The following is an 18,322-nucleotide window of genomic DNA, read 5'->3' as shown; positions in this document are numbered from 1 at the left end:
ACCGCCGTTCTCAGGCCTCCTTGGCATGGCACGGCACCGTACAGCACGGACTGAGAAGCGCGCCGCTAACATGCAGACATTACACACACCATGTGTCACAAATAAAAGAGGAGGGTGAGGTTTTTCAGCAGACTAAATGATTAGGTCCGCCACATTATGCGGTAACATACTGCAGTCCATTTGTTCAGTCATGTTTGGTTACAAATGGCCATGACTTTAACTCAGAGTATAAAATCTCTGTGGTAATTGTATATTCTTAAAAAAGGTAAATAAAATACACCATAGCCTCCTCTTGGCAGCCTTCAAAATAGCTCTGTGCTCCCTCGTTTTGTAAATAAAAACAGATTCCGCCTCGGACTTGGTACATTTTGGTGACACGACACTCCTCACTCCCCCCTTTCCTTCCATGAATTGGTGATTGTTCCCCGGTCTGATGCTGAAGGCTATTGTCTGTCAGCTGGAGCTCCTGCCTTGCTGTGGTTCTGAAAGCACTGAATGAACCTGGACACGGACACCCGGTCCCGCTGTGGCCAGACACCTCACAAATACGCCCCACCTTTTCTTTAACCAACTACGATACAGTGGACGACAATACAGGACAAATCCGTGCGTTTAGGCCGGAAACGAGGGTCTGGGTCTGCAACACATATCGGCCTTAAGCCACCCAAGGGCCCTTTGCATCACACTATGTACACTGAAACACAGACGAAATGCTACACTCGGTCTTCTTTCTGATGGACGGCCTGTCTCACAATTTGGCAGCTGCTTTTGTCCTATTTCCCCAATTGTTTAATCATGAATTCGTAGAATATTGACGTTACCCGTCTGTATTGGGTGTTCCTGAATAAAAAACACCAAAGGAAAACATCATTATGTTCATTACATAATATGTGAGCAAATTATTCCAGATCTAATATAAACATTGGCGTGCGCACGCACACACACGCACACATATATCACAGTGATGCTTAAATATGTGACATTAACACACACACCTCTGTTTGAAGCCATGCACTGACAAAAGGTCGGAGACTGACTGAGGCCTGGGTGCTCTTATCAATTTAACCTCCATTTACAAAGCTGCAGGGCAGTTCAGCCTGGATCCCAACCGACCCGAGAAAGTCCTAAGGAAAGTCCACACAGTGAGACGACAGCGGTCAGCCCGGCAGGAGCCAAACGTGTTCCTTGACTGCCATCTAGAGGAGTCATGTGATATCAAAATGACCAAATAGTGTCTTTCCAAGTTGCTTCTTTCGTGTGTTTCTGTTTGAATAATGGTCGACTGCTCAACATGAGCCTGTGCTAATGGAGCCACCAATGTTCTCAGGGTATTTTGAGTGGTTTAACCCCACTAGTGACAGCATCATTTGCCTGCAATCGACATCAGAAAGACAAACTGTCCCACCAGTGCTCTCCAGATTAAGCAATTCTTCAGTGTGAGTTCTGACTTCTTGCTCCTCTGTTAAATCTTCCTTGTGCTCTAGTTAATGTCAGCGTACGCACGGATGTACACAGACATGCCTGCACTACAGGGACAACTGCAGGCCGTGAAGTCATGCTACCTCCACATATACTGCACAAGGAGCTTTCATTAAAGTTTTATTGCGTGAAAGTCAAATTGATGTTGGAACACTGAACCAGCTCCTCCATTTAGTGCTAGATCAGGGATTCAGACGCCAGAGAGTGTAATGGAACCCCTGATCCCTGCTTAATTTTTCAAAACTGATACCCAGAGTTTTACGGAGGCCGCCCAGGAGCCAAGTGACTGACTAGTGTGTTTGAGAGCTAGTGAAACTGACTGGTGGCGGCGGCGGTGAGGAGGGGAGGATAATGGTGTCCGCTGAAGCGCGGCCTTTTAGAGTTTAACTCCCTTATTGTGGAGAGCAGGGGCAGGGGGAGGAAGAGGACAGAGAACATGCAACAGAGAAGGTTTCACTGTAAATGGACAGTAAAATGCTTACGGCAACTAGGCCTCAATCCACCATTAAATCATTGCAGAAGGAGAAGGGCATGCCGGCGTGTTACATGCCATAAGTAATAACTTTTTTATTTGCCCATTTTGTACTCACTCATATGTCCTGAAGCGGTTTCAGCCTGATTTCATGTTCACGTGAGTATATAAGCAACTTTTGTCTGGGGTCAGTACGCAGAGTCAGTTTACAATTCAACCAGTAAGATGGAGATACATCTAACATTCATAGACACATTAGCTAATAGAGCCTGCAGGTAAAAAATGCACTTTGGATCTGTAGAAGTTTAAATTCAAAATTGAAAAGCATGCACGTAGAAAAGTCCATATAATATTAATTTCAGGATGACTACATTAATAGAATACACAAACACAAGCAAACAAACAAGCACTCTGTACCAAACGATTATACCTCAATACTATATGAGAAGTTCCTCATTTTAAATTTCCCATTTATAACCTCCCTCCACATATTCTGCTCCTTTTATCCAACTGAAAGGTTTTACTTGTCACAGCTACTCTTGGATGGAGATTAACCATCTGGAAAAAAGAAAGAAACTTTAATGAAATTCCTGTTTCAAATTCAGTCTTCACAATCCACTCTCTACGAGAGCGTCTACTTAAGAGGTGCATATAACATGTACTTTGCTAGTTAATAACTGGCTCAGGGCTCCGGGGGCTCTCAAATGAACCTGGCAGTTTTGTCTGACCACTTTTTCTATTTTTAATAGGTTCCTGTACATGAGTCAGTCGTGGAGCATCTTTATAGCACCCTATTTAAAAACGGCCTCTGTCCCGAGGTGGCCTCCAAAACCATGCATTATTGACGCATACACCAGCCTCGTCCAGTTCAGCAAGCAGCAGCAGCTGCATAGCTCCCATAAGAGCCAGAGAGGGGGACTAAAACACAGCCGAGCATTCAGAGCTCAGAGAACTAAATGTATGTCTGTGGAGGTGGATGACGGAGGACCAGTTGCAGGTCAAAGCAGCCTCACAAGTTCACAATGTTACTGAAGTTCAGATGTTTCAGTTCAGCTCAAGAATGTTGCCAAGCTATTCAGTGACGGGGTTTATACTATATGTACATAAATAAATTACACAGGAACACCAGCCAACATAAAGTAAGGATTATATATATCACACATGTTTTCCAGGAGAATTATACATATCAAGTATTTGAACAAAGACAGAGAAGTTAAAACAATATTTTAAACTACATAAATAATTGAATGCTGAGCTAAAAAATACTTTGTTTCATCATATCTTGTTTTTTTTTATCAGTATCTCCTCATACACATGCACGCACACACTCACACACAATCAAAATTGAATGCGAACTGTTGGAAGGAATTGAGAGAGGGCAAAGGGAGCGGCTGAGAGCTGTGTAAATGGTCAATTGGCTTAACTCAGTGGTGTCTGTTCTTGGTGTGACAATGTCAGTGGGCAATGTGCAAATGTGCACTCTTTTGATTTGCCTGATGTAATCCTCTGCAGCGTACTGGTAGCCTATAAAGCCCCAAGGAGGAGAGATGAGTGAGACCCCAGATTGTGTTTGTTCTGGGATTAAGATAACACTTCCTCACATTCATTTAAATGTCACATGCACGCAGAGTACAACCATATGTATGTGTATAAATACACACACAGGGACATATTCCCGCACACACTCCTTGTGCGGCTATAGACCCTCTCCATGTCATTGGAGGCTATGTAGCTGTCTCATTATGTTACACTGCCATCTAGTGATCCATTCACCAGAGCAAACTCTGTCCACACTGCAAGTGCTCACGCTAAAACTACACCAGCACATGGAAAGGCTAAGGAAGGATTGTTTGGCTGAGGATATCTTCCATTCTGCTTTGGTGTTTCTATTCAGCATGTAAACATTTCCACATTCTTTGCAGAATTCGGCATCAGACTGCAATAAAATTATTGTCATGATATTTAAAAAAAAAAAAGTTTATATTAAATACAGAAACATGAATTAGCCTCTCATTCAGGCCGGTGCGTAGGAAGTGCAACTTTTGGCGTTATTAAAGTTATTAATTGCAAAAATTAAATTGCTACAAAACAAGTCATCATCATTTTATTATGAAGATGTATGTATTCTGTTAAATTGTAAATTGTAATTGTAAAGTTTTGTTATTGTTATTTTGCTAATAACAATATTAGACTCAATATGTGATAATTTAAACCCTTATATATTATGCCATCACATAGTGATATGATAATCTACATCATGATAACACTATTCCCTGAAGTGGCCTTTAAATGCACCTGTGGGATTGGGTCAGACTGCCCGTTACTAATAACTAAGTTAATTTAACACCATTATCACCATGACAACCTTGGTTATTTGTGCAGTTATCATAATGGGTCACCACTCTTCATCACCACTGTGCCTTTAAATTTTGGAAATGATATTTACTGCTTTAAAACTGAAAATAATAATAATAATAATAATTCATTGAAGCATTAATATGAATTTTTTTTTTTTCTAAACAATGACATGCAAAGAACACCTTAACCACAAGGGGTCATCATGAGATCACTGTTTTATAAATGACATGACAACTTTCAGAGTGACTGAGCAGAGGAATGAAAACAATAGAGTGACAGCATTTGCATGCTCCCACTAAGAATGCATTACATGTGAAACTATTCGAGTATGCTTTCATACGTTCTCTCTGCAGCACAGATAACATTTCCCGTTGTCCATTCAAGCTGCTAATGCCATTCATGGCTTCCAGATCCATTCCAGTAGTTACACGTGTGTGTGTCAAGTCAAGTGTACAATAAATTACAAATGGTGTATACAGAAGCTTTAAGGTCACTGACACATAGCCCCTTCCCTCTATGCCTACCTCTTATGGCGTAGTGAAATTATACCCGTGGCATGTTTTCTGCATTTCTCACTACAAAATTGCTTTGGCTGAAACCCAGGAGCGTTTGAAGTGCAGCCGAGAAGCTAATCAAGCAGCAAGTTAACGGCAACAAAGCAAAAGAGACTTCAAGCAGCTGCCACTGCTGTGGGTGAGAAAAAATATGACAACAAGAGGAGTCCACAGCTTGGGAACCAGTCTAGTGTAAGTTATCAGGAAGAATAAGACATATGGGGGAAGGGGAGGAGGATGGGGGATAGAAAACAGAGAGAGGAAACGAGGAAGCTGTAGTTTTGTTGGTCTCATTTTTCAGGGTGACTCAAACACAAACAGATCAAGGACACGGATTTAAAATGCATTTAAGTGAATTTTACTGAAATTATGAGCCCAACTCAAAATACATAAAATACTGCTTTAACCTAACGTAAGCAAAACAGTATTCTTGAAACGTGGAGAAATCAGTAATAAACAACATAATGACTGAGACTGAGATACCAATATTCAGACGAATATAGCTTAAGGCTTTTTGTAATACCTGGGTGAGATTAACAGCTGTCAACCAAAGCCACATTGGTGCCTTTTCATTGTTAGCTTTTGTGTCTTATTATTTTGTCTTATGTTTGCTTTACTGCACCGTTTTTATTTCACCATGCACGTATAGCAGTTATGCAAAAGAGAGTAAACAATAATTAATGGTCCACCCTGTATAAATAAAGGTTGGAACGCGAATGAATGTGATTATGTGTTGATACAGGCTAGTGTGTTTTTATAGCCCACATGTTTTATTTTTTATCATCACTTCCTTGTGCCACCTTTTCCTTGTGTCTTCTGTTTCTGAGCACCATGCATCCTATTTTTTTTATTTATTTTTTTGGACTGCTTTTTTTAGGCTTAGTTTTGTACTCGCGGCACACTTGCTGAGCTATCAGAACTAAGCTGTGCTACCTTTTTGTGTTTATCTTTTATTTATGTAGTTTTAAGGGTCGTTTTCTCTTCTTTACACATGTGCAGTTGCACTTACTGGCCACTAGGTGGAAGCTATGTTCAAGCTTTTTGATCCCTTTGCTGCACCAGTGCCTTCCTCTAAAAGAAGAAAACCAAACAGTAAGCTTTCATCACATCTTTTCTGAGGTTTTGTTACTCTTTAAACAAATCTACACACTACTAAGTGGAGGGAATACAGTGGGACATTGTACGTATATACAGCATGTTAGTGGATTGGAGAGGTTTCCTGGGCATCTGTTTCCATAGGGTCACATGGAACAGTTCATGTTTATCAAGTAAATATATTCCTTTATACACACCTGGACCTCCTCTATTAACAGACAGGTTTCTATGGTTACAACCTTCCCACCTCAGGTGCAAGACTGACATATTAGTGGCCACATTCCACAAACTTGCTGCTGACTTTGCTTTTTTTTTTTATTACCTCAACAAAAAAAAGTACATTTTTGATGGTGGACAAACTTTGCAGTTGACATGGGTGCTGCACTGTTATACACAGCTAACTGTAAGGAGCATTAAAGTTGAAATTTACAAAAAAACAAAACAAACAAAAAAACATCTATCAGCTATCTGTTACAGTAGCAAATTTGTCTTCAGTTGTTTTTGAAAACATTTAAGTTGCCTTACTCTGCTGCACAGCACCAACAAGAAAGCAAGTGCAGACTTACACTATGTGTGCAGTGAGTCAACAGTTTGGCAGGTTGAACCCGTTAGTATGTTTAGCTGGAAACAGACAAACCTGCACTGTGCACAAGCAACATAGACAGGCCTGGTATGCATAGTCAACACTAATACTGATTGATCAGAATGAGGAGGAAGTTTCTGCTCCTGACTTGGAACAAACAAGCCCAGAGCAGGATATGAAGGAGTTACATAATCTTTAATCCTTTTAAACAATAAATAGTTTTTAGATGAGCATTTCTTAGGGCAAGAAAACACTACAGCAAGCTCACACAAGATAAAGAACAAAATTACAGCTTAAGAAAAGAAAAATATTTTGTTGCTAGAATATAAGAAGAAGACTGGCTGGGAAGACTGTCAATTAATCTTAACATTTGCAACCTGACAAAATTACAGAATCAGATCTCATATCTATCCAGAGGTGGCAATAGTGTCTGGTACCTAATTTATTTGTCCTTTCCTTTGTCTTGAATTTGGGGATGTAAGCTTGAATCCATTATAATAACATTCACACATGGTCGAATACTGATGACTCAGCTATTCACTACCATACAGGTATCACACCTTTCTTTTATTCCGGGCTGCTGTGACAAAAACAAAGATTAAAGGTACTCTTTAACGGTGCACTGCTAAGTGTTAGTGATCATATTTTTATCACAATAATGATTCTATTTAAAATTTGCACAACGTGTGCTCACAAACAGGGTAGTCACACCATCACCCAGAGGAGGCCTCCACTTAAAACATTTCAAATGTGTTTTGGTGGTGAACAAAGCAAAAAGACTAAAAAGTGACAAAAACACGTGTTAATGTGATATCAGGGAACAGAAAAGAGGGACTAAACTGATGAATGGACTAGTTTCACAACAATTTATCCCAGTGACACAATGCACCGCTAGCTGATATAACATCAAGCAAAAGGCTGACCGTAAAATACAGCGCACGATGAAAATCTTGTGCATGATTTAACCTGCCCTTCGGCGCTCAGAGTGAACACCCAGTGAAAGCATAAAGAACGGTGTAGTTAATCTCTTAGCTGGACAGATTTAATGGAACGGTGTCAAGTGACAATAGCTGGAAAAGCCATCGGAGTGAACCTAATGCGATCAGAATAGCCCGTGTCTGTCTCCCATCTAGGAATTTACAGTAGGGGTAAAAGACCAGGTGAGCCTTCTCCAAGCCCTGGAGAGCACACACGCACACACACACGTGCAGAAACACACATACGCATATATATATTAGTACAACAACCTTTTCTGTGACTTTTTATATCAGCACATGCTCAAACACTTTAACTTTCTTGTAATCTTAACAGTTTTTATCTTTACTTCAATTCCCCCATATTAAGCATTTTATAAACATTTGTTAACTGGTTTATAATGTAGCTGTAGTCATTAATTCTCCATTACAGTAGCTGAGGCTATTGTATAATCAGATAATGAATACCAACACTGTGAAAGCTGTTGTTATATTTAACGTGTCTTCAAAGGAGATTTTTGTCATTTCTGGCACATAATGAAGATTAATATATAAAAATGTCCTGTAACTGCAAACAGCAACACTGTAATGTGTTATAAGCCATTAATTAACTGCATAAATAATAAATGTGGATGTAAGGTAGAGGTTCTGTTTGCATGTGAACATGTTTCTGAGGGTTTAGAGGTTAAATGTTTTACTTTAACTGAACTTTATTTCTTGATATCTCTCTGCTCTCTGGATGGAAGTCGGGCCTCGGTCCGCCAGGTGACCTTTCACTTGAGCAGAGGGCGCCCGCGGTGCGCGCGTGTGTGTGTGTGTGTGTGCGAGAGTGTGTGTGTGTGTTTTGTAACAGTATGCGTCCAGCACACAGGGAGTGCATTAATGCTCGTACTCCCCTGGCCACCTCTCTCTCGCTCTCTCTCTCTCTCTCTTTTTGACCGTAACTGTACACCATGCACCCCCTCTGTCCGCCCCCTCCTCCTCCTCCTCCTCCTCCTCCTCCTCCTCCTCGCTCCCCAGACCCCCTACAGTTTTATCCTCTTTTATGGGACACACCTGATACACCAAAAATGCATAATGGCCGAGGAGAGGCTGAAATCAGTGTGCTCATCAATCAACGAAGCCACAGGTTTTGTCTGTAAAATTAAAACTGCGCCTTAAAAGTAATCATTTCTAATGATACCGTTCCCTTAATAGCTTTTTTAATTGTAGTACTGTGAAGTATATTATTAGTCAAAACCTAATCAAGCCAAATGTGTGTTTCTAGACTATATATTCATCATCATAAATGGGTTGAGAGTAACAGACCCTTTTGTTTCTGTAGATAAGCACTGACAGCTTGACAAATCATCAGTACATTTAATTTTAGTTACTTGATGAAAGAAGAAGTGACCAATCTGTTTTAAATTGTGGTAATAGATTCCAAACGTGCTAGTGGGAAGCACAACATTCTGTTAATGTTCACATTTTTTTTTTTTTTTTTTGCTTTGTTAGCGTGCGTCTCCTTTCCTCTAAACAGGGTGTTGATTCTGAGAGGGAATGAAGAATAAGGACTTTTCAACTCACTATCATGCTACTGATCAACTTTCATTTTATTCTTCTGTCTGTCTGTCTGTCTTTGCAGTCTTCTTATCTTTTGGGCTCGGACTCTATTTCATCTTTGCCTAAAAATACTACAGTGCCACTTCCATTTCCAGTTGGATTTGAATCTATGTTATGTGCTTAAGACTAAAACTCCCTCAGCTCAGCTGGCCTTTTCCACCACACACTGTGGATTTATTTCATGCAGGGATAAGGGACATTTACAAATCTATTATGAAAATAGTAATATTGATTTCTGTATAATGGGAACAAACACAGAAAAAGAGTTATATTCTGTACATGTGATACACTTGATACTCGAAATGTTCTACTTATTTTGGAGAACTTATCAGAGCATGAAGGGAACTGTTTGCATTCCTTGAGAGCAAGATGTTGACCGTCCAGTTACTCTGCCTCCTGCTGATGCACCTCTTCCATTGTGCAGTCATGGTTTTTAGATTATGAAAGGGGAATTCTATTATGAAGCACGTCATCCCCTTTCCACGTGACAGTTTGATGCGCACTGACGGATAGTTAGCTATTAGCTACAACCAGAGGACAGGGAGGGGTTCATCGTTCTGTTGGCTGAAACTGGCATACAGTCAGGAGAGGTAAATATGACTGGAATTAAAGAAGTGGGGGCTGATTCAAAATTACATGACTGCAAAACAAAAACGAATGAAAAAAATGAAATCATTCATTTAAAATATAATATATAAAGGTTTAAATAATCACATATCTGAAGTGAATTGTAAGTATTTACAGACAGTGATGGTGCAACCAGTTGATATTCCTCCCTGTTATCTGACTCAGACAGTTTCCACTTAGTAGTTGCATTATATAATGTAAATCCCAGCTGTCTTAGTCAGTATTTAGCACAAATACAAATTTTTGTTGTCAGCAAGTGGCTTAAATTGTTGTCATTTGACTCCGAAATACGTATGTGTAATATCATCCTCACAGTCAGTCCCAATTTAAATTTTCACAATTAACTGAGACGTCTGGAATCAAAGCTACGGTCACTTGCTGCACACTTGTCTGTAAAACTATTGATTTAATATACAAACAGGATCCAGGGTTTGACAAACAGCCAGTGACCCAGAGATTAAGCCCAACCGTTCTGCTGAAGGTTCCTTGAGCCAAACCAGTGACTCCCCTCCAGTCCTACAGCTCTGAGGCTGCGGCTATAAAGGTTCGACCTCTGACCTCCCTGGAGGGGGTCTAAGTGAAAAGAGAATTTGTCCACTGGGGCCAATAATGTGTCACATTATAACCGCCATCACTGTACCTGACATGTGTATGGAGTGTGGTCACATCACTTAACAAGGCGTGGAAATGGATTTGAAGTTTGAGTGAATTTTCTCAATTAATGATTAAATGAGCTGAATGGTGGCATGTTCATCCAATGAGATGAGATTTAAAAAAATAAATAAAAATAGGAGCAAATTTTAAAATAATCTTGGATAATATCAAACTCTCAAAAACAGCGATTTTACATTCTTAGAAAAAGAAAAAAAAAAACAACGTGAGATTTGCGTTTGTGATCAATGATGGTAATTGATTCCGTAAATCAATCCTCTCTGCAGTTGTGACAGTTGATCAGAAAAAGTTTATAGTACTTTAATCGACGTGGCGCCCCCTTCTCCTTCCGTTTAGACAGGGCTTTTGTGTATAAAATCTCATTTGATTGCTGGACTTTAGTAAATGTATTAACAGCCCTATATGACAGCACGTGCCCTGAGCTTGCCGTCGCCTCTTCTCTTACTGTTCAAATAAAATTAAATGTATATTTTTTTTATTCTCTGATTTGTTAACGTTTTTAAAATAAACACCTCCTTAAAAACCCCTTAAAATCTGAGAGTAATACCCCGAATTATATTAATATTATTATCATTATCATTCACTTCCTGCGTAATTTTCTTCTTCTTTTTTTTTTTTTGACAAATAAATGAGGAAACAGCCTCCAAGAAGAAGAAGAAGAAGAAGAAGGAGTTTAAACACTGCTTTAAAATGTCAGCACAACTCAAGCAAATACATTAAATTGCACGACTTAATCCTAAAATTATAGGAGATCATCTGTCGTTCCTCTTTTTGTGCACATAATTAAAAAATATATTAAAAGAAAACATTGTCAAAATAAAAAATAAATAAATGAAAATGCATAAAACAGTAATAGTTGGATACACGTGGCTCCGGTTTTTCAATTAAATTCTAACTCTGCATCATTTGATGTTTTTAAATGCGCAAATTAGCAACACTCAAAAGCCTCTTACTGGGGATAACGTGTCTATAAAATCTATTTGACTCTGACGATGACAGTTATATTTCCTCTGATTTGTTCGCGGAGCACAAGCTACACAACAACAACAACAACAAGCCGTTTGCTTATTATTCTATAAAAGAGAGTGGATGTGGTCTTTACGAGGCCAGGACTCCGCATTCTCTCCTGATTGTTTCATGATTTCGGCCCCGAGGCAACGTGGCATCAACCTCCCTCCTGCTCGTTTTGTTTGCCTAAAGTTGTTCAACACTTGACGTTTAATCTCCGCAACATCCTCGCACCGTGCCGATCTGATAGGGGATTAAACAGCCTGCAGACGAAGCAACCTCGACCGGTTCACACCTGTCGAAGTGTTTACGCTGATTCCTGTGCTGCTTTTTAGAGGATCGTTATTCCCATAAGCCAGCTTGGCACAATCAATTCAGCGTTTATATCCAGTGCGCCTTGTTAGGCCTTTTCTTCAACGCTGGCGGATTTTCCTAACATCTTCCTCCCAAAAAAAGTTTAATAGCCTCCCCTTCCCGGGAACACATGGCGCACACATAATACCAGTTCACATTTCAAGCCTTATGGGAAACGAGCGAGAGTGAAAGTACGAGGAGGCGAAAATCACAGCTCTTTGTGGGGTTACAGAGTTGGTCTGGTGAAAGGCCAAATATTCCATGTTATGTCTCCTCACAAGCCGCCGTTATGGGCTTGTTTTGAACGGACCCGTTTGCACTGAAATCCTAGTTAATTATAAAGTTTGGGCTCTGAGCTGCCTGCGTAATTGACCTTTACGCGCCAGGAGCTGTGCCCAACAAGGTGCGACTGATCCTCCGCATTTACAGACAGGAGGCAGGGAGACAGTTCACTCACTCTTTGTGTTGTCTTTTCATATTTGCACTTCAACTGCAGCCACTCGGGTGTACCAAAATAAATAATAAATAAATAAAAATCTATATATGAACAGCAGTTTGCCTTGCTGTTGTTCTCCACCCATTTGCAAACGAACCAAAACAACATCCAATAAAAAAGGAGGCATAAAATAAAATCTTTTAAATTGCTTGTAATTACCCATATTGATCAATTTCTGCACAAAAACAAACACGCAAATGTGAATCAAATTATTATTTGAATAAGTAGATAGAAAATGCCATAAATTGCACCGAGCTCAATTTAGAACCTGAACATTAAAAAGCTGGAAACGCTCCAAATGAAAATATGAAAGGCACAAGATGTTTGTGTGTTTTTTTATTCTACACGAAGCAGCAGATCTGAGTGAGGGGAGCTGAAGGTGTTGCGCGGCTGAAGCTGTTCAAACAAAGTGTCTTCTTTCAACGCCCGCTTCCACTTTTCTTTTTTTTCCCTCTCTGCCGAACACTACGGCACTTTTGTTCTCCTCTGCCGAGCGCAGAAAGATAAGATGTCATCACTTGAACATCAAGGTTCCCCGTTGGAAAAGGGCAGATGAATTTCGACCGGCTTCGCCGATAATGGCCACATGCCACATGCTTCGCTCTCTTCACGAGTGTTGTTTTTACAAAGTACTGGATTATGTGTCGAGTTTTCTTTTTTACCCCCACTCACCCAGGTTTTGTCATTTTAACATCGCGGCAATCATCAAGTCACTTGGATGAACTTTGACCTTTGAAGTCACCAATTGAAATAGATCAATTAATAATAAATAAGCAAATGAATTGTTCTCTTTAAAGCTTGAGGGGTTTTCAATCGACTACCAACCACTCTAAATTATATTCATTGCATCCACACAATCCTGCAAGTCCCTCTTTTTTTCCCTGCATATTTCAAGACTCAGTTATTGCATTTTCAAGTTCACTGCAAACATTCAAGGCACCGTCCTGATAATTTCTTGTAGGAAATGTGGATAAACTGACAGATTTCCTTTTTCCCTTGCAGCATTTATGATTAGACGGTGTGCAATCCCGGGATATCGACCCGTGCATGCCGGCAGACTGCCCACACATAAAGGGCAATATCCCCTTTCTTGGAGCAGGCATATGTGTCAAAGGCTAAGAGCTCTTGATTTTAGGTAATGCTATCTGATTGCGCACGTCCCAAACGTTATTAAGGACATAGTGGCTCAAAACGTTAGGGGAAGTTGTGAGTGTGAAGAAACCTTGCACATTCTTCAGCAATCAGAGCGAACTAAACATTAAAAATATTCAATTAAAAGTGCAAATAAAACATTTCAAAATGAGCCAAACCCCTCTGTAACCGCTGGGATCCCCATGCAACTGCTCTAAAACATTTCTAGTGAAGCTATATCAGCATTTATTTAAATATTTCTACATGTTTGAATAATTAAAAAAAAAAAACTCTAGATGACGAGGTGACCCGGAGGAGACAAAAGGTAAAAAAAAAAATGTAAAAAAAAAATGTCAAGAATCATTCACAATCAAAGAAGTCCTCGATTTAAATGCATGTATTTCTTTTTTCTTTTATTGTAAAGGGTATATGAAACTATAGGTGAATCGATTTATGTTTCATCATTTATCGCAAAGTTTACATGCAGTCTCTTTCCAGATGAAAATGCAAGTAATAATAATAATAATATCAAGAGATTAAGATATTTCATCTGATCACGGCTCTTATAAGACACTGGAAAATACCATACCCAATCAAAAAAAAAAAAAAAAAGAATAAAAAGAAAAGAAACTGCTTATGGCTCTCTTGGAAAACCTTTTGTAAACAAAAAGGCGTGGGGGTACCAGTATCTTCGTGCCTATAGAGTCTGGTGATATATCTGCACCCCTAAAATAACAACGGTAATAGTAACAAGAATTAAGACACTTTATTGTTATTGTTTTCAACAATATAACATGTTACGTTGTTACATTCCGGTAAAATACTTCTTTCTTTCCTTCTTTCTTTCTTTCTGCAAAAAAATGTTCCGTCTTAACAAGCCATATAATCTCAAATCTATTTTTCTTTTTTCAAATTATATTTTCAAATTTAAAGAGAAAAGATGCCAGTTTAATTTGGAAAGTTCTTAAGTGCTCTGCTCTCGACGATGAAACCCCCAATTGGATGGGACGTTTAATTTGGGGGATAAGAGGAGGTATTTGCGCCCACTGGCAAATTCCCACTTATTGAAAAAAAAATTATTTTAAGAGCTGAATATGAGACTAAATGATTTGTTACGGTGGCTCTTTTCGCAGTGTTCCAGTCTGTCTGCCTTGCACCTTTACCGCAAGTGCTTGAAGCTTTACTTAAGCCACCTTGTAAATGACTCCCCCACCCCTGAAACAAAACAAAAAACAAAAAAAAAAAATGGTGCTCCCTTCTTCTTCAGTGCCTCGATTTTTTAAGAGCCAAGGTCCACTAGATTAGAAGACATAGGGTTCAGTATGGTGTCGTGGTGCAACGAGTGGTGGTGGTGCACCGAGTCTGCACCGCTGGGTACCGGGATTGCGCTGGGTCCCGGCGGGGGCGCAAGGCCGTGCAGGGACGGTAGCCCGGTGTTCGAGCCGAGGAGCAGAGCCGGGCTCGGAGACGTGTGATCCGGTGTCCCCGAGGGTGTTTTATCGTCGTCTGAACTTCCCAATAGAGTTTTATTTCCATTCATGGAAGAAGTCAATGGGTTGTGACTATTGCTGTTGGAGTTCTCGTTGTTTTCTCTGCGAACAGTAAAACAAAATCACACATTCAGCCTGTTGCAAGTGCAGGAAAAACTCTCTCAGTAAATCACGTAAAATGGTCCAGAATGGACACATCTAGAGGGCAACTAGAGCAGCGACTACACAGAATAAAAATAGAAGACCAAACATAGGCTGTTAAATGAATAGGCTAATGTAGATTAACATTTTAACAATTAGCATTCTTAAAAAACACACTCGGAGGTTTAAAGACCCACACACACACGGTGCTATTGTATTTACTATCATAATAATTGGGTTACGCCATATTTACAACGCCTACAATAACCTGATTATTGTACAAATGCTTCTAATTACGTATTAATGTATCCATCAGTAAATTCATCCATGTGCATGTGTGTCAAGAGCAAACAATTAGTGTACCATCCAAATACTTAGCTACAGCAGTGCAGAGTTAAAGAACAGTGACTGGAGATAATAAATCTACACCAACCCTGCACGAAGCGTTCGCGTGTTTATTAAATTCATTTAACCAGAGTGACCTGTGGAGAGGCTCAAAGTGAACGAGCACTGGGCCTGACGAGGGCTTGGCCGCATGTCTGCATAAATGACAAGCCCAATCATTTGGAAACGCGTGTGTGCTGCGTACGGCACAGTCCACATGGTCGCAGTGAGGGTTTTCTCCGTGGGAAGACATGATTTACATGCAGCTTTCAGCCCGAATTAGTGGCCAGAGGGTGAAAGAAGACACCAACCCTGCGAGCACCTGACTAAAAAACGTCTCCCGAGCCTCTCTGCTCGCCTGCCTGCGTAATTTCCAAACTTTGAAATGTACAAACGACTCGTAATGAAATGTCAACCTGGCTGATGTGGTGGCTAGACAGCCAGCCACATCAATTACACCGCAAAACATCTTTTAAACTTGGTCTAAGGTGTTTTCTTACGCACACTCTGAGTTCAATCCACTATCTTGAGGGTTAACTGTATTTTTTTTTTCTGATCTTAATGTGAAAGCCAAATTTCATGTTATAATATGAGTGGTTCCTAAAACATAAAAGTGGTGTAAATACAACTTTTATAACCTGGTAATTTACCTGACTACAAGCCTTTAATTTCCTGCTTTTCAACTTTTTCAAGGGCCTTCGTGGCAAACACACAAACAAGCAGAGAGTCTACTAAACCTGAAGTCAAAATAAGTGACATATTCTAATATAACAGAAGATAGACACAGACTCGAGAACTGTGGAGGCTAAAAAAAATAACTGAAACTGTCTTGGTATTTTGCCTGTGCAACAAATTGTCAGACGTAAATCAGTATACTATTTTTGCGCACAGAAGCAACAGTAGTTGTTTGTGACTCAGCAACATTCTTGTTTTAAATACGACTTATTTGAATATGAAAATATAAAAAAACTAGCATTTTATCTACTTTCAGGTATGTTTAAGCGTCGCTTCCTAATAAGTAAAGATACTCTTACCTTTCCTTTGCCTCAGCTGCTCGATCTCGTTGCCGTCGGTTTTTAAACCAGTTGCTGACCTGTGTGGTCGTAAGTCCCGTGGCCTCGGCCAGCTCTCTTTTCTCCCGCGGGGATGGATAAGGGTTGTGGGTGTACCACTCACGGAGGACGCTCCTGCTCTTCTCCTTGAAGCAGTAGCTCGTCTCCTCTCCGTCCCAGATGGAGCGGGGCAGGGGGAACTTTCTCCGGACGCGGTACTTCCCCACGGCGCCGAGCGGACGGCCTCTCAGCTTCTCCGCCTCGATGTAGTGCGCTTTGAGCCACAGCTGCTGCAGCTTCGGGTGGTTGTGCGGCGAAAACTGGTGACTCTCTAGGATCTTGTAGAGTTCTCGGAAGTTGCCCCGGTGGAAGGCGACCACGGCTTTCGCTTTGAGGACGCTCTCATTTTTGTGGAGGTGCTCGCACGCCGGGAGGGACCAGAGAAAGCGCCCGAGCCGCTCGATGTTCCCCCCTTGTTGGAGAACTTCGCAAACACACGCCACTTGTTCCTGCGTAAAACCAAACGTCGGGAGCATGGACATGGCGACAACGTAAACCAATGCGGATTATACTGTGCCTTACTTCCACGTCTCCCCTCTCAGTGTCTCAATAAATGAAAACGCATTAAGTCCATAAGCGTCACAAGGTCCCCCCAAAGGAGCAGCCTAAAACTTAAAACTGCCCAAAGTTAGGCAATATCCAGCTGCGTACTGTAGAATAAGCTCAAGTCCATTCAGCCATGCAAAACCCCAGGCGACTATTCCTCGTGAAGTTGTTGTGAAAGAGAGAAAGTTGCTACTCCTTCCACCGTCCTCCTCCACCTTTTCTATGCCGTTTCAACATAAACTACTCCGGGAGACCGGGCTCGCTGGCTCGTTTTAATAATATTATTCTAAGCTGGCAAGACAAGCGATTATATGAACTCTGATTGGTCGGTTATCTGACCCGGGGATGGTGGGGATAAGACAATAGCCTTAGTCAAATTATTTGCCATGGTTACGCTGTCACTCAAAGTAACCCGATATGCTTTGAGGTGGCTCCCTGGCAAAGTCAACCCGATTGTTCCCTTCACGACGATCCCGCCCACCAATAGAAATATTGCTCAGATTTTTCTTCTAAAACAGTTTTTTTCTCTCCCTTCACTTTGACAGACACCCCGGGCAGCCAAAGAGCGCAGAGCTGTAGGGAGCGTGGAGGGAGTGTGGAGGGGGAGAGCCGGCGATGATCCCGCAGCTGGGGGAAGGATGGCGCCAGAGCGCACGGTGCCTGCTGCAGTACGTCTTCATGCCCCTGGCAGTTTTCGCAAATCAATCAGGATTTCCTTAATTCCTAGAACTTTAAAGTTAGTTACTACACTATTTCATTCCAGTGGAGCAACTGTCAACAGCAGTCAAGTGAAAAGTTCGCAAAAACACTATGGCCGCTTTTATGCTGGTTGCCAAGAAACGAAAAAAATAATAGAAATATAAGACAAAAATACATTTTTGTCAAAGAGGGCAGCAATTTAGATTTTCTCACCCTCCAATCAAAGTATAACCACTTGAACTTGGTGAAGTTTGTTTAAACGGGGTAGCTTTACGCCAGCAAGTAAAGTACTTTATGCCTTAAACTAAAAAACTCATGCGTCCTGTGCGTAATATTAAAATGAAGAACGCATTAAAAAGTTTAAAGAGCGTATTTCAAAACTGTTCATGAAGCTATACGCGTGTTCCATATACTGTCAAAGAGTCTTTAAGTCCAAATGTAACTATATTTGTTCGAAAGTTTTTCTTAAAATGTATTATATGTTCTATATCATGTCGTGATAATGATTTTTATGAAATGCGCGTGATAATAAAGGTGGTGAATAT

At 40.6% G+C, this 18,322-nt stretch overlaps 1 protein-coding gene across 1 annotated transcript; it reads right to left on the bottom strand.

Moving 5' to 3' along the window:
- Nucleotides 1–13,842: 13,842 nt before the first annotated feature.
- Nucleotides 13,843–17,154, bottom strand: six2a (SIX homeobox 2a). Its single transcript, XM_084561945.1, has 2 exons — nucleotides 16,455–17,154; nucleotides 13,843–14,997 (listed from the first exon to the last, which is right to left on the bottom strand). Exons 1-2 carry the CDS (start codon nucleotides 17,012–17,014, stop codon nucleotides 14,685–14,687), a joined length of 873 nt encoding a protein of 290 aa, XP_084418071.1. The 5' UTR covers nucleotides 17,015–17,154; the 3' UTR covers nucleotides 13,843–14,684.
- Between the last annotated feature and the right edge of the window lie 1,168 nt (nucleotides 17,155–18,322).

Source organism: Chelon labrosus (genome assembly GCF_963514085.1).
Source record: "Chelon labrosus genome assembly, chromosome: 15".
NCBI classification, from domain to species: domain Eukaryota; kingdom Metazoa; phylum Chordata; class Actinopteri; order Mugiliformes; family Mugilidae; genus Chelon; species Chelon labrosus.
This window is presented reverse-complemented; position numbering and strand designations above follow the sequence as displayed.